We start from the raw sequence: 20,666 nt of genomic DNA on the forward strand, positions 1-20,666 counted from the left end.
AGGCTGCGGCTTCAGTCTTACTCTGTTTTAATGAGAAAGCTGACGGCTGTGAGGTGGAACGAGAGGAAGACTAACACAAATAAGGCACCACAAGTTTCTCAGCGCAACCAATGCCAGGGCTGAAGCAGAGATTATATGAGAGACGTAACACTTCAGCCAGCACCGTCACTGCAACTGTCCTCAGCTGGCAGATCAAACGATGAAGTTTAAACACAAAATTCCACATGATTAAACAAAAAAACCTTACTATCATGACCAGCTAACTAAAACCTGAACCTACTGCAAGGAACACATGCTATAAACACATCTGACTGCAAAAATGAAAACTTTGGCTTCATTTACTCACCCTCATGTATTTACTCGCTCACCTGTATTATTTTCTGATTTTCCATGAAATACAAAAGGATTTGTCAGACAGAATGTCCAAGCTTCTCTTTTCCATACAAGAAAAGTGAATTGTGACTTATACTGTACCTCATATGTAGAAAAACACCATAAAAGTGCTCTATAAAACTTCTTCTGAACCTAGTACAGCGGTCTTAGCTGGTCTTCCTCTCTGACCAGCTGTAAAAACCCACTAAGACCAGCAAAATAGGCTGGTTTTGGGTGTTTTTTTGTTTTGTTTTCTAAGCAGGGCCAACCGAAATCTAAGCTGCTGAAGTTAACAGAGGAAATTATATTTAATGATATCAGTAAACAGCTTAAATTTCTGTCAGTTCCTCACAACTCATCATATGACTTCAGAAGACTTATAGTGCACAAGTCATCTGGACTACATAGAACAGGGTGAGTAATGTCGTTCCAAACCTTTATGACTTTTCCTTTCTCTGCGGAACATAAGAGTAGATATTTCAAAGAATTGACATTCATTGAATGGATTTTTTAAATATCTTTGTGTTCCACAAAAGAAAGAAAGTCTTACAGATTGTAAATGACATGAGGGTGAGCGAATGAGGACAAAACTTACATTTTGGGGTGAACTATTCCTTTAAAACCTCTCTGAAACTGAAGCCAACGTAACTGTTCAATGAACATCAAGCAGAAACAGAAGAGCAGGCCTCTACCCGAACACTTCGATCTGGCCCAGATTTTGTGCATAGCACCTGCAAGCCTCATTTACCAGAGCAAGAACGAGAAAAAGACAGCATAATACAAAAGCCAAGCCAACGGTTTCTCTCTCACATCAAAAGTCTAGCTGCGTCTGGCTCCGCTAAGCAATAACAACTCACATCTTCGCCAGTTATTGACGCAGCTGTCCTTTTGAACTCCCCTAATCCTGCATTTCATTTGATATTTAAATCATGACAATTCATGTACAATTTTAAAAGAATCAGAAATATTTGACTGTACCATGGTCAAATACAGTATGGTCAGATTAAGAAGTTCACCCCAAACACAATCCCACATTAAGAACCGTCAGGCTGTACTGTTCTCGTTACATACGACACTTGTTAAGGCAACATCAACAAAGAATATCAGTGTGCAGATTTGGAGAAATCATTCACTGTGTAGTTCTACAAAAATCTTACCACCGAGGGATGCAAAATATGAACATCAGAGTGCAAACCCGCAAGTCCACAAAGCGTTACAAACACTCAAATTGAAGTTATGTTTCAGGAATCATACAAAGGAGAGTGTATGTCTTCATCTGTGAGAGAGGGAATACAGGGCCAGAGGTTTACTATAGCAGGAGGCTGTACAGTGCCTGAACTCAGCTCTTAAAAGGTCAGAGATCATGGATTTTGAGGAGGGGGAACCGGGGAAGAGCTATGAGTTGCTGTTTTCCACAGTGGTTGGTAATACGCCCAGCTTTCACCCTGGAAAGAGAAGGAAAAAAAAAATGGGAATTGAAGAACTGTGGTTCCCTCGACAAAAACACAATAGGGTTTTTCTACTGGCATTTGGATTATTGCAGAAAATAAACTCTGTGACCAACAAAAGTGTATGATTCTTACAAGTATTGTTCATCTTCACAATCTTCACAAATGAACACAACTGTTTTGAAGCCTAAATATAATCAGCAGAAGTAAAAAGCTAAAGTTAGGCTAAAAACCAACCAATAAGATTCCAACAACTCTTTCGATCTTTAAGATCTACCAGTTGGAAATCTTGAGTTAGAAGAGTTTGCAAAAGCATGAGTATAAACACAAGGAGGTTGTAAAAGCCGACTTCACTAGATGAGTTTTCCTGTTCAGCGTGATGACCTTTAAATGACATTTATTACTGATGCTCAATTATTGATAATGATTCTTTGCACGCTACAGAGTTAAAAACATCTCCGACAAACGGCGCAGTTTCCCCTAATACACATTTCCAGGAACAGGCTTCAACCACCACGAGAACTCATAATTTTTCAGTAAACTTATATTTACTCATTTTAAACTAGCCTAGGAGGCTGGTCAGCTAGCTGTAGTTCGACCTGTATTCTGCTATCTCAGTTCTCTCTGATGACGCAGTAACTACCATGGGAAAAAAATCTTCGGCCTGTCCAATGATTGTAAACAGACAGGGTCCGTCAAGCTGGCCTGTCCAATGATTGTAAACAGACATAGGGTCCGTCAGGGTGGAGAAATTTTAGCGGTAATGTGACCAAAAATATTTGAAGGCCCATCGAATCTGAATTTAAGTTATTTTAATACTTTTCAAGGCCTATTATTAGGAAAACTTTAAGACCTTTTAAGGACCCACGGCCACTTATTTACTATTTTATGTAGAAATTATTATATGATTTTAAAAAATAAGATGCAGATGTGTTCTTACTTTGCGCTCAAAGTATTTGGTCCTCCATGCTGTCTGTGTCTCTGCACGATGCCTCTCCTCTTTCCTCTGTCTTTCCTCCAGGAAACGCTTGTGTTCCGTGGCTTTTTCCATATCCCTTTCCTTCAGAGACTCGGTCACATGTTGCCACAGTCTCCTACAGGGAGAATAGTCAATGGTTAAAGATGGAGCCCTCACACCACATTAAACCTTTTTCAGTCTGAATCCACAGATAGCAAGACATGATAAAATTATGTTTTTCCCTAAATGAATATTTGATCCCAAAAAAAATAATTCTGTTACATTTATTTCAAACCCATCTAACCTTCTTTCTCAGCCCTTCATAATATAATTTTTGAAAGTATTCCTTTAGATTACTTATTTTCATAAAATTTAATAAAAGATTCAAATTTGAACTTTTAGTTTAGTGTGCTGTTCATTTTGCTCCTTATAAATATGGCATCATATTGAGATTAACACTGTTGTGTGGCTTGAATACAATAATAAACTGTTTACATAAATTGATTAACTGGTGTTACCTGGACTCGTAGGGTCCTTGCAGCTCATTGGGCCGTACTCTTTTTCTGGTGACGGGGAGATTGGTGACGTCTAAGACACGTGTCTCTCCACTGGTGTAGGAAAACTCCAGCACGCCGTTCCACTCGCCCTGCACGCGGCACACCACGGAGTTGGTGGGGTTGTGTTTGACCTCCGCGTTCACTCTGAGGAACAAAGCACAGGCTTCTGTTACAGTCCACTGGCTCGGCTTTCTGATTAAAGCACTCATACCACTAAGAAACCTATTTAACCTCCATCCAATCAACAACCGATGGATAGAACCAAGTCCCTTCCCTACATTTATTCTTTTTTTCTATGATCCATTTCACTCAGATGTACATCACAGTACGGAAGAAAAGATCTGTCGCTACTGCTGTTCCATTGCGACTAAAATAAGTTAATTTATTGTACTACTGTAAAAAACTGTAACTTGCAGAACTCAATTTCCTCAACTGTCCAAAAAGACCATTGACTGATACTAGGGCAGACGTCTAGCCAATTCTTCAGCCAGTTGCAGTTGTCAGCTTCATTTGCATAGAATAAGAGGGTGTCCTTCACACGGCCACGTGAAAAAATTGTTCCGTCTATTTTTTACAAGGTCCATAATCATTTCTGTCTGATCTTTGCTAGATTGTTTTGTGAACCTGTCACAATATATTATTTTCCTATGTGTATTCCATCAATGCCACTGCTTATACAGAATTTTGTTAATTTTGCATAAAGTAAAGAGCTTTCCTTGCATAACTTTTAATCATGAAAGATAGGGTTTTTTTTTGTTGACATATATACATACATGCATGCATACATACATACAATAAAAATATTGTCAAAATATGTCAAAAACAAAATGCATCTTTCATGATTGAAAGTTATGTAAGGAAGTCTCTGTACTTCATTTAAATGTAACAAAATTAATCATGTATAAGCAGTGGCATTGATTGAATATACATAGGAAATAATATTTCTCTAACAAGGCCCCATAGCAAACTCACAACCTGTCAATGGGGCTGTTTACACCTGGTCAATCGGATCCGATTGCGAAAAAAAACAGGTGTAAATGCCCTCCGAAATGATTTTGAGACGGATTTAATTCCGATCACTCTTCAGGAGGTAATTTGAGACGCATTCCAAAAGAAACAGGACAATTGTAAATGCATCTGGTTGTTGAAACCACATATGTAAATTTTACATCTCCCAAAATGTTTTAGGCTATATGACATGTTATAGCCGGATATGACCTCGCTACTGCAACACACATCGCTGCAGATGCTAAGTATCTTTTCAGCAAGCCGACGTGCAAACTGCCGCATATGCTCAAAACACAATCATCTTCATTAAAAGTAGTGAGACTAAATGATCTTACCAATGCTGATGCTGCTCTCTCTCCTACTCCTATTGACCTTGAAATTAGCTGATGATAAATAAAATGCAGCACATATCTGGTGCTTTCGTTGACGCGAACGCCGTTAAATTTGCACATAGAGTGGGAATTGAAGATCAGATTTATATTCGTTTTGCAGGGACATTTATTAAGTGTAAATGGAACCGTTTTAACACATCAGATAGCTATTCGATCAGTAAAAACACATGAAGTGTTCAGGTGTAAACAGGTCCTATAAGCTCAGAAAAGAGCTTCATGTGGCGTTTTCACTGAAAATTTTAATGGCACAGGAGAAAAAAACAGCCAGTTTAATTCCGGGGGTCAAAGAGACGGTGGAAAATCATTACATTACATTTTTCTTATTGAATATAGAGTTTTGGGTAACACTTTACAATAAGGTTTCATTTGTTAACATGAAACAATACATCTACAGCATTAATTAATTCTAGTTAGTTAATGTTAATCTCAACATTTACTTGTACATTTTTAAGAACAAAAGTTGTATCTGTTAACATTGGTTAATGCACTGTGAACTAACATGAAGATGAATATTTTATTACCTAACTTTAATTAAGGTTGATAAATGCTGTAAAAATATATTGCTAAATGTATTTTTCTGTTCATGTTAGTTATTGCATTAACTAATGTTAACAAATGAGACCTTATTGTAAAGTGTTACAGTGTTTTGCTCAGAAAATGTGTCTGGACAATATATAATCTGGACATTTACACAACAGTTTATCCTCACCAAGGCGGCATTTATTTGATTAAAAAAATACAGTAAAAAAAACAACAAACAGTAATATTGTGAAACATTATTACAATTCAATATAACGGTTTTCATACGGTTTTTATTTTTATGTCTTTAAAAATTGTATTTATCCCTGTGATGGCAAAGCTGAATTTACAGCAGCCATTTACTCAGTCTTCATCTGATCCTTCAGAAATCATTCTCATATGCTGATTTGGTGCTCAAGAATAATTTCTTATTATCAATGTTGAACAGCATTTATTTGAAATAGAAATCTTTTGTGACATTATAATGTCTTTACTGTCACTTCTGATCAATGTAATGTATCCTTGCTGAATAAAAGCATTACATTTTTTTTTTTTTTTTTAAAGACTTACTGATTCCTTTTGAATGGTAGTGTATACTAATTAACAGTTCATCAGGGCTGCTGTATAAATTTACATTGAAAACCCTATACGGTCTCAAAGAGATGGAAAATGGAGTCACGTAATGTGATCCAGTGTGATCCTGACCTGTGCAGCTTGCCCCCATAGAAAGGCTTTGTCTGGAAGGTGATGACTGCAGAGTAGCCGGTCTTGGCGCAGTTGACATTGACCTTTCCTCCCAGTTCCACCCAGGGCACAGTGAGGATAGAGCGGGCATAAGCAGAGGGCAGACTAAAGGTGTATTCTTCATCATGCTCTAATAGGTGTAGATTACCTGCGAGCACAGGAAGTTAACATTCCTAATAATCAACAATGGATCCATGGAAACTTCAAAGTAAACTGAGTGTGTGAGGCAGGCGAAACGCACCTTCTCCGATCATAGAGACGCCAATGGACATGCCCATGAACTTGCTTTTGGTCCACACATGCGTGTTGACACACATCTGCCTTTCCTGGCATTCTGCATAGAAGCCCGAGACAGGGGGATGATGGGAAACCTGTTCAGCCACAAAGCGAACATTGTAGCAGTCTGACGCGCACAAGGTCCCCTCTTTCGGGACACCTGTCGGAGATGATGTCGCTTTGGGTACTCTCCAAGAGCAATGGAAGGTCTCTCCGATGATGGGGTTGTAGGGCTTCTTGGCAATGGCACCTTTGCGACCTTCATGGAAGGAAGTGAGGTAATACTCCACAAATCGGACCATGCGGTCCATCGGGCTGGAGCCATCGGTGATGGCCACGAAAAGGTCCGGATGGGACATGAAGTCTGCATACATTTCCAGCAGGGAGCGCTTCTCCAGTATAAAAGTAGGCAGGACCACCTATACACCCATGTGAAACACTGTTATTTCACAATGTTATTTCACTTGTATAACAGAATTCATTTAAAATGGTGTGATTTAAAGCAGAACTCGGCAACTCTAGTCACTTCTTCGCTGATTTTCCCTTTTGTTGTCGCATGTTTTCCCCACGAGCTCCCTCTACAGCTGTGGGGCGTATATTTCACAACACTCACTGTCGTAATAAAACTCACTTGCGGCGGCCTCCTCCCCCTCTCTACCGCTGCTCATGTGCGTTTGTTATGATCGGAGCAAGCCAACTGTATCGTGTGGAGCTATGTCTACCGAGGTGGGTAATACATCATACAAGTGTGTGTTTATGTCGAATTGCCGTAAAGCAATTCGTGTTTCGCGCTCGCTCTCGTTCTCGTTTCTCACGAGACTTCCAATTTCTATCTTGCCGGGACGGTAGTCCCTAAGTTGCAAGGTTGGTTTTCCACCTGGGAACACTGGGGGGAGTGGGGAAAGTCACCAATATCACCAGAACAGGTTGTTTAACCATCCAAATGATTTCTAGACAGTTTTATTAAGTTAAAAAAGTTACCAAGTTCTGCTTTAAACTTTTATCTGAGGTTTGAGAAAGACACAAGAAGCCATTAACGAGATGGAGCTGATATACCCTGGTGAGGTCCATGCCCAGTTTCAGCTGAGAGAGGAGGTGCAGAATGACGCTGCGCTCTTCTTCGACAGCACCCAGATCCTCCTCCTCGACTGGAGAGGAATCGTCGACCTCCTGCGTGGCATCAATCTCCTCCTGCTCCTGAAACACACACCAAACTCCATGATTACTCAACTCATCTACTCAACCAACAAAATACTGCAAGCACAGAACTAGTTTTTGGGACCCCCTCTACGGGGTTTCCACATCTTTTGACCAAAACTACAGGATGCTTTTTTGTTTGACATTTTATAGAGGTAGAGGCTTAATTAATTATCTAAAATGAATGATCTAAAACTTAAATTAAAATGAAAACTGAAAATATAAAAATAAAAGATTTTTTAAAAATACCAATAAATACTATAATTGTATATAAATTAGACTACAATAATACAGTTTTTTTTGTTTGTTTTTTTGGGCTGATTAAATATTTTAGAGCTTTAAAAATATAGAAATTAACATAATTTTTAAGATCTGAATGGCTTCTATAACTTTGCCAGTGTTGGAAATCATAAATTTTAAATTGCAAGGTATTACCAAGTATTGCATGAACTTTTACTCTATGATATTCTGTCCCCAAGATATGGCTCGAGTTCTTCCTTGGATGTAACTCTCTGATTTATCTCCCATTTTACCATGAAATTCATAAAATTGATCACTGAAATAAGGAAGAGCACAGCTATCCCAACAGGCTTCACAATCTGAGGCATCATTTGTACATGTGGGCAAGTTATGTTTTGGTATTACTGTATGTAATAGGTTCTGCTTGCCTCAGCAAATACCACTAATGACACTTGTCAAATTATTCCATTACATAATGTAGAATATATATATATATATATATATATATATATATATATATATATATATATATATATATATATATATATATATATATATATATATATATATATATATATATATATATATATATATATATATATATATATATAAATAAATAAATAAATACATAAATAAATACATAAATATATATATAAATATAAATACATATATATATATATATATGTTTTTTTTTGTTTTTTTGTATATGATTGTTTTTCAGACTGAAATCTATCTGCTTTGCTGCTTGAAACAGTGGATGCTAGGGTACAGTTAAGTTAAGCAAAACATTATGCAAGTGTATTTGGAAGAAAAAAAACATACAGCATAGTTAACATTTAACACCACAGACAAATTTACTCAGGTTAATAGGGAGCCCTGTCTACAGTTCGACAATCGGGGAGGCTCAGGTGTTTGTTTACATCAAGGTAACTGAAGCAAAGATTACTCTTGAGACTCAAAGTCAGAGAGCCTTCTCCAAAACAACATCAGTTGTCAGTAATAATCATCAGCATCTGCTATGAATAAAATCATGCACAATTGTGTTGTTGTGATAACATACAGGATATATTTGAGAAATTTAAGACATACTTTTGTGAATGTCAAAATGCATGAATTAATTTGATATATTATATATTATATATGCATTATATAACAAAATATCAAACCAAGTGTAATTTTTTATTATAAAACAAAGATAGCACACTTTGTAAGCCTAACAATTCACAAAAAGGTTTTAAAATGATTAAAAAATAAATATACTGTTTAAAATTAAGACAAATCATTCATACACTTTCTGGTTATGAAATGTTAGTGGAAAATGTCCATAGATAAAGCTAGAGCATGCAATTCTTACAATGTTAACTTAAAACACTAATATATACTGTTCAAAAGTTTTTGAAAGAAGTCTCTTATGCTCACCAAGGCTGCATTTACTAGATCAAAAATACGGTATATACTGTTCAAAAGTTTTTGAAAGAAGTCTCTTATGCTCACCAAGGCTGCATTTACTAGATCAAAAATACGGTAAAAAAAACAGTAATTCTGTGAAATATAATTACAATTAAAAAAAGTATTTAATTATTTATTATAATGCAATTTATTCCTGCTATGGCAAAGCTGAATTGTCAGCATTACTCCAGTCTTCAGTGTCACATGATCCTTCAGAAATCATTCTAATATGCTGATTTGCTCAAGAATCATTTCTTCTTATTATTATTAATGTTGCACAAAGATCTGTTGCTTAATTTTTTTGTGGAAGCTGTTAATTTTTTGGGGATTATTTGATGAATAGAAAGTTCAAATGAACAGCATTTATTTGAAACTGATTTTTTTTGTAACAATGTGACAAGTTTTTACTGTCACTTTTGTAGTAAAGTGTAAACACTGTGTTTCTGTGGTGCAACCAAAACACTGTTGCTTGCTTAAGCATCCCATCCAGCCCAAAATAACAGCACTGGCTCAACCAATAGTGCGAGTTCAAGGCGGAAATATGTTGTTGAACTATACTAGTGATTACACTGCTATTGTAGGACACCTGTTGTTTGAAACGTAATTTAACTACAAAAATAAATCAGAAAAGCCTTGTTAGTTCAGAGAAAAGCATAATTTGTTTGCAGATACCACATGGTTTGATATTTTGTTATCTAACACAATGATACTCATACATACTTAAGTGCAATTTAAGTGAACAAACACGTTTTTGTGAATAGAATATTTGACCAGACCAATGCAAAACAGCCATTCTGAAATTAATCAAAAATGTGTGTAATCTAAAACAAGCTCAGATCCTATGAAATCACTTTTCTACACTTAATTTGGACAACCACTTTAGATCCCATACTTTTTAAACTTTACAATTTTTAAGTCAAGTGTGATTAATCAATAAGGATTTTCAAAGATTATTCAAACTCAGATATGTTTGCTAATGAATCATTCAGACCCATTTGTTAAATTATTGACTGATAACAGTCAGCAAGAAAGTTTAGATAAAGCAAATCTTACCCCAGCGATATCACAGGAGTCCATTTCTAAAGGTTCTAGAATGGTTCCCACTGTGTTACCATCATCTTTGGTGATGCTGGGTAGCGTCCCTCCATTCTTCAGGATGTCGGGGAGTTTTGGCTCCAGCCACTCGAGGGCAGGGCCTACAGGGCACACAAAACCAGACTCAGGGGTGCTCATATCACCGGCCCACCAGCACGATGCCGACAGGCCAACAGCAGCCTCTAACGCCACAGGATTTCTGGGCGTTTAGTGCTCTGACAACTGACACAGAGCTCTCAGTGGAAACCTGAGAACAGGGTCTCACCGTCTGCATGAGGCCCTGCCCATTGTTGACTTGTTTGCCTATTGGCACGGAGACTAATCTGGTGGGTTTTGTTTTGTTCCAGTCATTAGGAAGTTCAGAAAGTTCACATGGTCCCTCACTACTTCAACAACAGTGGAAATGCAGGTGATCCTGGAAGTGTGTGATGTTTACATGTTTCTTTCTAGTCAGAGAGTAATAAAATATGAATGGGTTGCATTAAAGTCAAGCACACAACTAGAAGTCTTTGGTTTGGCAAAATAAATATTCGTCCAAGGGTTTTTGGGCCAGAAGAACCCACAAACACGCAAATCTCACAGGAGACATATTTATCCAAGAACTGACAACAGTACGGTAACACAATTTGGTAAGTCTGTCAACCGCTGCGCTTGAGTGACGCCAGCAGAGCTCTTGTTACCTGCAGAAGTCTATCAGTGGTGGATACAGTTCCTCATTAATTATAAAACAATATTCCACTCGCTGAGCAGGGCTCTAGGTCATAAATTCTACAGGCACAAACATGACCTGAGATTATTGGATTTGTGACCACAAACACTTGTGGTTTTTCGGTACTCTATCATGGAAAATTAGCTACCTTTTTTGCTGTTCAGCTATTGGTTATTTTTGGTACACACACGACACTGTGATGTGAGCAGAAAGACTTGTGGCGTTGTGTATTTTGATCTTATCGCATTGACCTGGATTACACATAAGGATCAGTGAGTCGCAGTGAATATGTGATTTAAGGTATTCAATAACTGTCTGATAGCGGATTTGGAGAAGGAGAGGATTTGTTGTTATCTAAAAGAGTCTACATTATTCATCTTTGGATTGCATTTCGACAGCCAATATATGATTGTTACACAAACTCTACTCCAGGAGAGTATTCAACAAAAATGGAGGCTGTACTTGCTCCTTTTAACATAAATCATGACATGCAAAATAGATAAATATGAAAACATGACTAATGACAGACTGTTACATCAGCCAGTGCTGCATTTCCAAAAGCATCATAAGCCTGTTCACATTGTACAAATTATTGGCACCAATGATCTCTACGATCTACTTAGGCTTATAATATTTTTGGGCAATGCAGCCCAGGACAATTAATCAGGGAATATTTGGCTCTTTTAAGATTATTGTCTAATATCTGTGCCCGTTTGGCAGATAAACAAAAGTGGGCAGTGGCAAAATCTACCAACAGTATTGCAAAGTGACACTGCACATTTTCTGTACAATTTTTTTTTTGTTATTATTAAATTGTACAATATCGTATTATATCGGCCACTCTGCTCTCTAGATAGCAATATCGGCCATTAAAAAAAAAACATATCATGCTAATTTGATATTAAAGGAGAACTCCGGTCAATTTTAACATTGAGCTCATTTTTTTGTCAATTTGGAGTGCTGTCAATACAGAGAACAACGACAAAAATCGGTGTTGCCTACAACGTGTTATCCTCTTTTTAAAATTTGCACCCTGTTGACTTCAATGGGGCAATATTTAAACCTGCTTTTAGCCTCTTTACATCCTTGATGTGTCATTACAAGTGCACAGGTCATGTGAGTGATTCCTTCAGAGTGAACACGAGTGAATATGACTGCAGTAGATGTGAAAAATATGTATAAAAATGATGTTATTTAAGCCAGCGCAAATACCTGTATTTACATCCTGTTTTCGGTTGAAGTCCAAAGTAGTCGATTGCCGAGTTCACGCGCGTGATCATAGGTAGCTAAACCTATGCGCGTGAACTCGACAATCAACTACTTTGTTCGACAATCGACGACAGTTCGCCAAATATTTCACTAAAGAGAGTGGACCTTAGTTGCCCTAAAAAGCATTGCATTCTCATTTCACGTCATGTGAAAATGTTTACATATAAGTGTTACAGGTACAGCAAAAATTTAATTCTAAGGGTCAGAAAGAGGGTGAAAATGGTCATGTGAAGCTAAATAATGACTGTTCAAAACACTTGCTAAATTAACAAAACTAGAACTCAATAAAAAAATCTAAATAAAAATAAAACTAGGATATGCTGCCAATTTAGACGTATAATCTTGTCAAGAAAATCAGATAGGAATACAAGAGATGCATGGTCTAAAATGGTGACGGAAGCTGTGCTTATAAATAACCCTCTTACTGTCTTTTACTGGAAGAGAAATGCTTTCACTTAACATCCAAGCACTGCAGTAGCATTAGACAAAGTATAGAGTAAAGTCAGGTCTAAGATTAAAAGAGCCTGACAGAGGCAAAAATCCAGACAGAGCCAGATGCCAAGCATTAGGAACCTAATTACACATTTTTATCATTTTGTGTCTTTCTGTCCATTCAATCATAGCTTAGTTTTTACACTATCAATTACCAATAGACTAGTACATAACTAATGCTGTAAACTATAACGGGAACCCAAGATGATACATTACAATAATATTAAAGGTTAAAATTAACTGATTTGTAGGCTACTTACATTTAAAATGCCCATAAGAAAGTTTCTACTATTTTTATTTTATTTTATTTTTAAAATATAACCATTTAAATGGTGGCTGTTATAAAAATTCAAAAATACATTAAATATTGAAGAACAAGTTAAGTAAAAATACAATATGAAATATAGTGTATATATTTAGCAAAATGCTCCTCTATAGAGTTAATTTTTCAAGCTGACTAATGAGTTTTTAATGGGTTTTCTGAGGTAAATCTAACATTATGTGACAGTGTTTACAAGCTGTTTTACTGACATATTTCCCTGGTTGAGAGATTCATCGAATGATTACGAGACATGAAATGGATTTCTTTTAACATACCTTCTGATGTTCATTCATGTTTATTTCGTGCTGTAACTAGTAGTAAAGTGGAACACATGATCAGCTCCGTCACACCACATTAAAGAGCGCCAAAATGGCATTTATTTTATTTTATTTATATTATTCTTAGGATTTAAGAATCAATATTGGTTCTTTGAAATGAGAATGATAAAAATAGTCATTTATGCTTTAAATCTCACCAACGAGAGGAACTTTCTGCCGAGCCACTTGTTGGAGCTGCAGGATATGCAAGCAGTCGCTGAGGCAGGTCATAGTGGCCAAAGAGGTGGCTTTCAGAAGCAGCAGGTCTTGGTCCAAGGGAGAGGGACCCTGGGAGGAGGGTAGACCCTCAATACTCTGGATCAGGTCTCTGTGTTGGCCCTGCGCCTGGTTCATCATCTGGAGCAGGACAAAAACATTCAATGTTTTTAAAGTTACTAATTGACTGTGCCACTGGGCCTCTAAAAGCATCACTCATTCTCACCTCTCTGGCCTCCAGCAAGTGATCAGGCAGCAGCGATTTCCTGCTGGAGTAAAGAGAGGAGCCGCGCTGAAGCTGGGACAGGCCCAACAGGGCGTTTGAGTTCTGGTTGATCCTGTGTTGAGACCCTGGAGAGCTGCCACTGCCCTGAGATGCCATGGAGAGACTGCGAGACTGAAGCGGTGGGTTTGTCTGTGGGAATATGGATAATTGCTGAAAGGATTAGTTTACACATAAATTACAATTTTATCATCATTTACCACATTTTGATCCAATTCTGTTATTTTACAAAATGCTACAAAGCTGGTGATGAAGGACAAAAATGGTCCTTATGATTTGTACGCTATATTAAAAGTCTTCTGAGGTTTTATGTGATAAAAAGACCCTAAATATAAGTCATTATTCACTGATTATCTTTACCTCAGCTACATCTAATTCACAGTCACATATAGTCAAATATGCAGCGCAAAGTCACATCATTCCAGTTTGTTTGTTAGTTTGTTATTGTCATGTCAGCTTCTTTGGCTATCATCATAGTGAAAACTATATTTGAGTTAGCAAAATTTAAAATAGATACTAAAGATATTTAAGACCCATTTTTCCTAAAAATTATAAAACGGATTAACTTGATTGTTATATCGTTGAAAAAAAAATGTAAACTATATTATAATCCAGAGATATATAAAAAGTTGGATATAAAGTATTTCCTACTTTACCTGCATACATACAGTACACTCACTTAAAGCAATATATTTACACACTATATAGCAAATCTCGGCTGCGAGATTGTAAATATCATTATATAACTGTTTTATTGCACATCTCTCTCTCTCTCTCTCTCTCTCTCTCTCTCTATATATATATATTATATCTAACTTTATATGCATAATGTACATACAGTACACTCATGTAAAGCAAAATATACTATATATTATACTATATATTACTATACTATATAACTGCTTGTTTATATCAATGCAAAATGTAATTATATTATTGCCCAGCTCTTTATATAAAGTTGTGTATATATAAGAATGTCCTACTTTATACGCATAAATACAGTATACTTGCGTAGGGCGATATATACTGTATAGAATACCTCAAAAGCTTGATTGCTTGTATTGTTGCAAAATGTAGACTACATTATTGCTCAGCTCTAATATGCTAAATACAACTACAAGGCATGAAGATATTAAGATATTATATACATTAACATCATGGTTTTCTGTAAAGATGCTTTTAAATAATGTGCATTGTGGAATTTGACGTGACGATTAAAAACCATTTCAAGAGCACGAACGGAATAAAACAAATTGCTCAGAGGAGCAGAAATTACAATCCAATAAAATATGTTTGTCTGACATGTATATATAGGAGGGTTTTCACATCATACCAGACTTGATGTCAATAATGGTTGGTTTTTGGTTCTCAGAAGAAAGTTGGGATAGTTTATTGGTTTCATACAACATGATGATAAATAAATGACGACAGAATCTTACATTTTTTGCAGCATTGTAATTGACCAGATTTTCTGTTTGTTCCTGTAACTTAGGAAATCACTGAGCAGTGGTGGTTTTACAGTATTACAGGTGTCTGGTTGTACTGTCTCACCTTGCCCAACGCCTCCGTGTGGTGCTGCGCACAGATCTGCAGTCGGCTGACCCAGTGCTGACGCTCCTTTGCATCTGAGGCTGAAGTTACACAGACAGGTATTAAAAAAGATTTTTAACATAAAATAAATTATTGGGATCAGGGCTTGACATTAACACCCGCAAAATGCGGGTGGATTTCAGCAGTGGCGTGTCACACAGTCACTCTTACTAGCCACTTTGGCGGGTTGAATTTTATATATAATATATACATTTTTCAATTGTAGTCTTTTAAAGAGGCATCTGAAATAATAAACTAAGTGCAATGTAGTGTTGTAAAAAATATAGATTTTAAGATACATATCGATACTGAAATATCTGAAACATCCAATATTCATTTTCCGCAGAATAGATATCGCTTTCTCGCTCTTTCATCTGTCTAACAGTGAGTTGACACACAAACCCGCCTCCCCTCACTCACTCATTTAATTTGCTCCGAATTAATATATTGTTGATTTTACAGGGCTTGAATTTCAGCATGAGACAGCATAATTTGACTAATTCCCACAGATTTTGTGCTCACAGCCAAAGTGCGTGCACATAAAGCCAACTCTCAGCATTAAATTTAGTTATTTTTAGCTGCTTATTGCGCTTAAACAATCAAATAAACACAAAATAATGTCAAAATGCAGGTCTTGGCAAGTATTCACGTAAACACATTCAGTTATGTTTTAAGTGAACGTAAACAGTTGAGAAAGAAAACAGATGTGTAACAGCATAATGGATCCGTGCGTCAGGTCTTAAAGTGACAGCAGCCTAATATACCTGCTGCTAAATTATGAGATAATATAAAAAAATTCTATACGGAAGTTTTTCTCCATGGTATCTGTGTCAAAATTGTGGCCAGTGAAAATGCTGAGTAGCTAATAACTTTGGAAACCACAAGCCACAGTTGCTGGTAAGCAAAAAAGTTAATGTCAAGCCTTGATTGGGATCATATTATTTCAGATCAGACCAGAGATGCATGCTAGTATAAGGATCATTTTTACAAAAAAAAACTTGTGGTATGATTAAGAGAGCACTATCTAGGGCTGTTTTATTTATACTAAGCCATTCGCTTCAATGAGAAGAAACAGTATATAAAAGGAAGTGAAAACATCTGGGGTTTTAAAAAAGTAGAGAAAGAGTGAAAGACATCATGTGACAACCTCTGAGTTTGTATTGCTCTCCGCTGATGGCGTTGACAGTGAAGGTGTGTGAATCTTCATCGCTGGGGGAAATCACTGCACCGGCTAACGGCAGCGAGCCCCGGGGCTTCTGATTCCTGGACTGCTCATTTACAAAGTATTCCAGCAGCCCTGCCTCATTGTTGAGCACAAAATATCTATAGTGAGTGAAAAATAACAGCTTTAGAGAAAACTGAGAAAGTCACGCCCTTGTTGATTAAACAGAAGAGGCTCTGAGCATATAAGCAGGCCCACATGGAATCAGCGTTATATTAGTATCAATGAGATACTATATCTTTATTAATATCTTGAAATTGTTTTCATTTTCATCTTAATTTTAGTTAAAGTTTTAGTCGTTTTTATTAGGGTTTTTTGTCTATACACTGAAGGTTTTATTAATATTTATTTCAGTTTTAGTTATTTTAGTAAACAAATGAAAAAAAAAATGTTTTAATGGTTTTAGTTTTATCTAAATATGATAACCATGGATGAAATATGCACTCTCAGATCCATACCTTTGATTATAAAGGTCTAATCATTCATCATTGATTATATGATTGTTTATTAAATATTTTGGCCATTACATTTTACCTGCAGAATTTCAAAGATTTTTTCCCCACTAAATATACACAGATTCCATTTTGGCCTGTTCATAAAAAAATGAATACATCAGACTCACCGATACTGCCATCCAGTCACAAGATTGGTATATTTCATCAAATACCCATCCACCTTTTCCATCAGATCACTTCAGTTAATAAAAAGAAAATTCATTAAACTCAATGTTGTAAAAGCACTAAGTTAGTGTGTACCAGATATTCATACTATTACCAAAAGATCATATCACCAAATATCAACCATAAAGCTACAGTACAAACAAAAACCATTCACAGGATGTTTGAAGACCACATTGCCACATTTGTGGATACCACATATCCACATTACTATTCCAAATTGTGGTCTATCTTCTGTAAGTATATAATGTAAGTGAAAGGAGACTGAGGCTGTGAAGCATGGAAAAAAGTAAGTCATATAGATGGAACGACATACAGTAGACCATGACAGAAATATATCAATGTCGTGTTTAAAGTCCAGCTTACACCGGAAATTGACTATTAGACAATCTCCTCCGACCTCACATAAAAGGTATTGCCTTTGCTGTTTGATTTCGAGCATTTTTTTTTTATAATTAAACATAGATTGTTATCAAATGAGAACATTTGTGTGAAGTACCTGTACTGCCAGGATTTGGAGCCCGTCCTGAGGGAACTCTGAGAGCTGCTGTGATGCTCCAGCACGGCTTCAGTCTGCATGATTAGATGCTTCCTATGATCTTACAACACAGCTAACACTTCACCTGCCGCTCAAACACGGACCGACCGATTTCATATGGCGAAGCTCAAGTCAAAATTATTTGTTATGGCCGCTGTTGTAATCATCGCACTGGTTTAATGCTCTGAATTACAGCACCACTGGCATGTTTATGTCTCGTGCAGCCATGACAGAGCGTGAAGTCATTCGCGACCTACATCATGTGACAGGAGGTGGTCTAAAAGAAAAAATAATTGAACAGCACAAACAGAATTGTTTGGATATAATTGTTATGCATCGTATATCGATCATATCAATATAGTTTGCTCTAATGACATTTTATAATTTTTGTGATTTTTACATTAGAAACACCACAAAATCCAATTTTCAAATTAAAAGTCCTAGGTGGAGACCAGACGGCTCTCATTCTGATTGGCCAGTTGTAATGATACCACCTTCGTGACGTGTGGTACAAATATTCAATGTCGTAAAAAAAAAAAAAAAAGCCTAAAATCATAAACGTTTTTCACATTTTGTTTTATGCATGCCCTCATCAATTGCCAGATCTAAATAATTTTTGGCAAATACAGTGTAATTTTTTTTAACTCTTGAATGTTTCTTTTAATTTATGAAAAATTTGTACAGTAACATTCTGCATCTTAAGCTTTTTGGCATTAAGAAAATAGCTTAATTATATGTGTATAATCATAATAAAGATTAAACAAAATCTTCAAATATTTACTTCATAGGTTAAGTTGATGGAGATTTGTGGGATGCACATCCAGGGCACGAAGCTCCCGTTCCACCACATCCCAAAGATGCTCTATTGGGTTGAGATCTGGTGACTGTGGGGGCCATTTTAGTACAGTGAACTCATTGTCATGTTCAAGAAACCAATTTGAAATTATTCGAACTTTGTGACATAGTGCATTATCCTGCTGGAAGTAGCCATCAGAGGATGGGTACATGGTGGTCATAAAGGGATGGACATGGTCAGAAACAATGCTCAGGTAGGCCGTGTCATTTAAACGATGCCCAATTGGCACTAAGGGGCCTAAAGTGTGCCAAGAAAACATCCCCCACACCATTACACCACCACCACCAGCCTGCACAGTGGTAACAAGGCATGATGGATCCTTGTTCTCATTCTGTTTACGCCAAATTCTGACTCTACCATCTGAATGTCTCACCAGAAATCGAGACTCGTCTGACCAGGCAACATTTTTCCAGTCTTCAACTGTCCAATTTTGGTGAGCTTGTGCAAATTGTAGCCTCTTTTTCCTATTTGTAGTGGAGATGAGTGGTACCCGGTGGGGTCTTCTGCTGTTGTAGCCCATCCGCCTCAAGGTTGTGCGTGTTGTGGCTTCACAAATGCTTTGCTGCATACCTCGGTTGTAACGAGTGGTTATTTCAGTCAAAGTTGCTCTTCTATCAGCTTGAATCAGTCGGCCCATTCTCCTCTGACCTCTAGCATCAACAAGGCATTTTCGCCCACAGGACTGCTGCATACTGGATGTTTTTCCCTTTTCACACCATTCTTTGTAAACCCTAGAAATGGTTGTGCGTGAAAATCCCAGTAACTGAGCAGATTGTGAAATACTCAGACCGGCCCGTCTGGCACCAACAACCATGCCACGCTCAAAATTGCTTAAATCACCTTTCTTTCCCATTCTGACATTCAGTTTGGAGTTCAGGAGATTGTCTTGACCAGGACCACACCCCTAAATGCATTGAAGCAACTGCCATGTGATTGGTTGATTAGATAATTGCATTAATGAGAAATTGAACAGGTGTTCCTAATAATCCTTTAGGTGAGTGTATATATATATATATATATATATATATATATATATATATATATATATATATATATATATATATATATATATATATATATATATATATATATATATATATAGTAGTCAACATTTGAAGTGGATCAAAACCTTTCATCAAAGTTACCGGTATACATGAATTTTGAACAATACCCGTTCTTGTCTTAGGACAACTTTAGATCCACTTTAACTGTTGACAACTGTATTTTTGTTCATTCATTTTATTGGGAAAATAAACAACTGTTAACAATGTAAATTATGTCTCAACAGGAGGTAACTGATTGTTGAACATCTCTTTTAATTGTGTACCATTAAAAAGAGCAATAATGTACCATATACAATACAAAAGATGGAGAAAAACATATAATGAGAGATTGTGTGGTAGATTTTTAGTTCTGCATAGACTTGTCTTTGGTCTTCAGTCTCATGACTTGGCATTTTCAATTCATTTCTGTTCAACAAGATTTTCCAACTAAAACATTCAAACATTATTTATTAAATTTATGTGTAGATAAAATGATAATAAATAAAATAAGTAAAATAAATAAAAGGCATACAAATAAATGGTTGTTTTTGTGCACAAGTCATGGCAAAGTGTACGTCAGAACATTGGGACATAGTAAAATTGAATTAAATGCTGACATTTTTTTCCAAGCTAATCTTAATTCAAATGGTGCAAGGCTTACTTATTAAGCTCATGAGGATTTAACATGAGAAATTCAAATATAAGCATTGCCAAATTTAACTGAGTGACTATTATAACACAATTGCAATTTATGCAGCAACAATTCAAATGAATAATGAAAAAACATGTCCTATTATGAGCAAATGTATGTCAGTCATTTTTGACAAATGAAATGTACACACCAGAAAAAGTATAATTAAATAAATAAATTTGTTCA

At 36.4% G+C, this 20,666-nt stretch overlaps 1 protein-coding gene across 1 annotated transcript; it reads right to left on the minus strand.

The window, feature by feature from the left end:
• Window positions 1-634: 634 nt before the first annotated feature.
• Window positions 635-18,311, minus strand: osbpl11 (oxysterol binding protein-like 11). Its single transcript, XM_079882412.1, has 13 exons — window positions 17,852-18,311; window positions 17,298-17,366; window positions 16,601-16,776; window positions 15,415-15,494; window positions 13,807-13,995; window positions 13,523-13,721; window positions 10,214-10,356; window positions 7,331-7,471; window positions 6,240-6,693; window positions 5,960-6,146; window positions 3,297-3,479; window positions 2,761-2,914; window positions 635-1,817 (listed from the first exon to the last, which is right to left on the minus strand). Exons 1-13 carry the CDS (start codon window positions 17,929-17,931, stop codon window positions 1,734-1,736), a joined length of 2,139 nt encoding a protein of 712 aa, XP_079738538.1. The 5' UTR covers window positions 17,932-18,311; the 3' UTR covers window positions 635-1,733.
• Between the last annotated feature and the right edge of the window lie 2,355 nt (window positions 18,312-20,666).

Source organism: Squalius cephalus, assembly GCF_949319135.1.
Source record: "Squalius cephalus genome assembly, chromosome: 9".
NCBI classification, from domain to species: domain Eukaryota; kingdom Metazoa; phylum Chordata; class Actinopteri; order Cypriniformes; family Leuciscidae; genus Squalius; species Squalius cephalus.

Excerpts from the sequence above, each read along its gene's own strand:
- osbpl11 (XM_079882412.1), bottom strand. The coding sequence starts at position 17,931 with ATGCAGACTGAAGCCGTGCTGGAGCATCACAGCAGCTCTCAGAGTTCC. Across the intron at positions 16,777-17,297 it reads GTGACTGGATGGCAGTATCG|ATATTTTGTGCTCAACAATG; the intron begins GTGAGTCTGATG and ends CACTCACTATAG. Across the intron at positions 13,722-13,806 it reads ACTTGCTGGAGGCCAGAGAG|ATGATGAACCAGGCGCAGGG; the intron begins GTGAGAATGAGT and ends GTCCTGCTCCAG.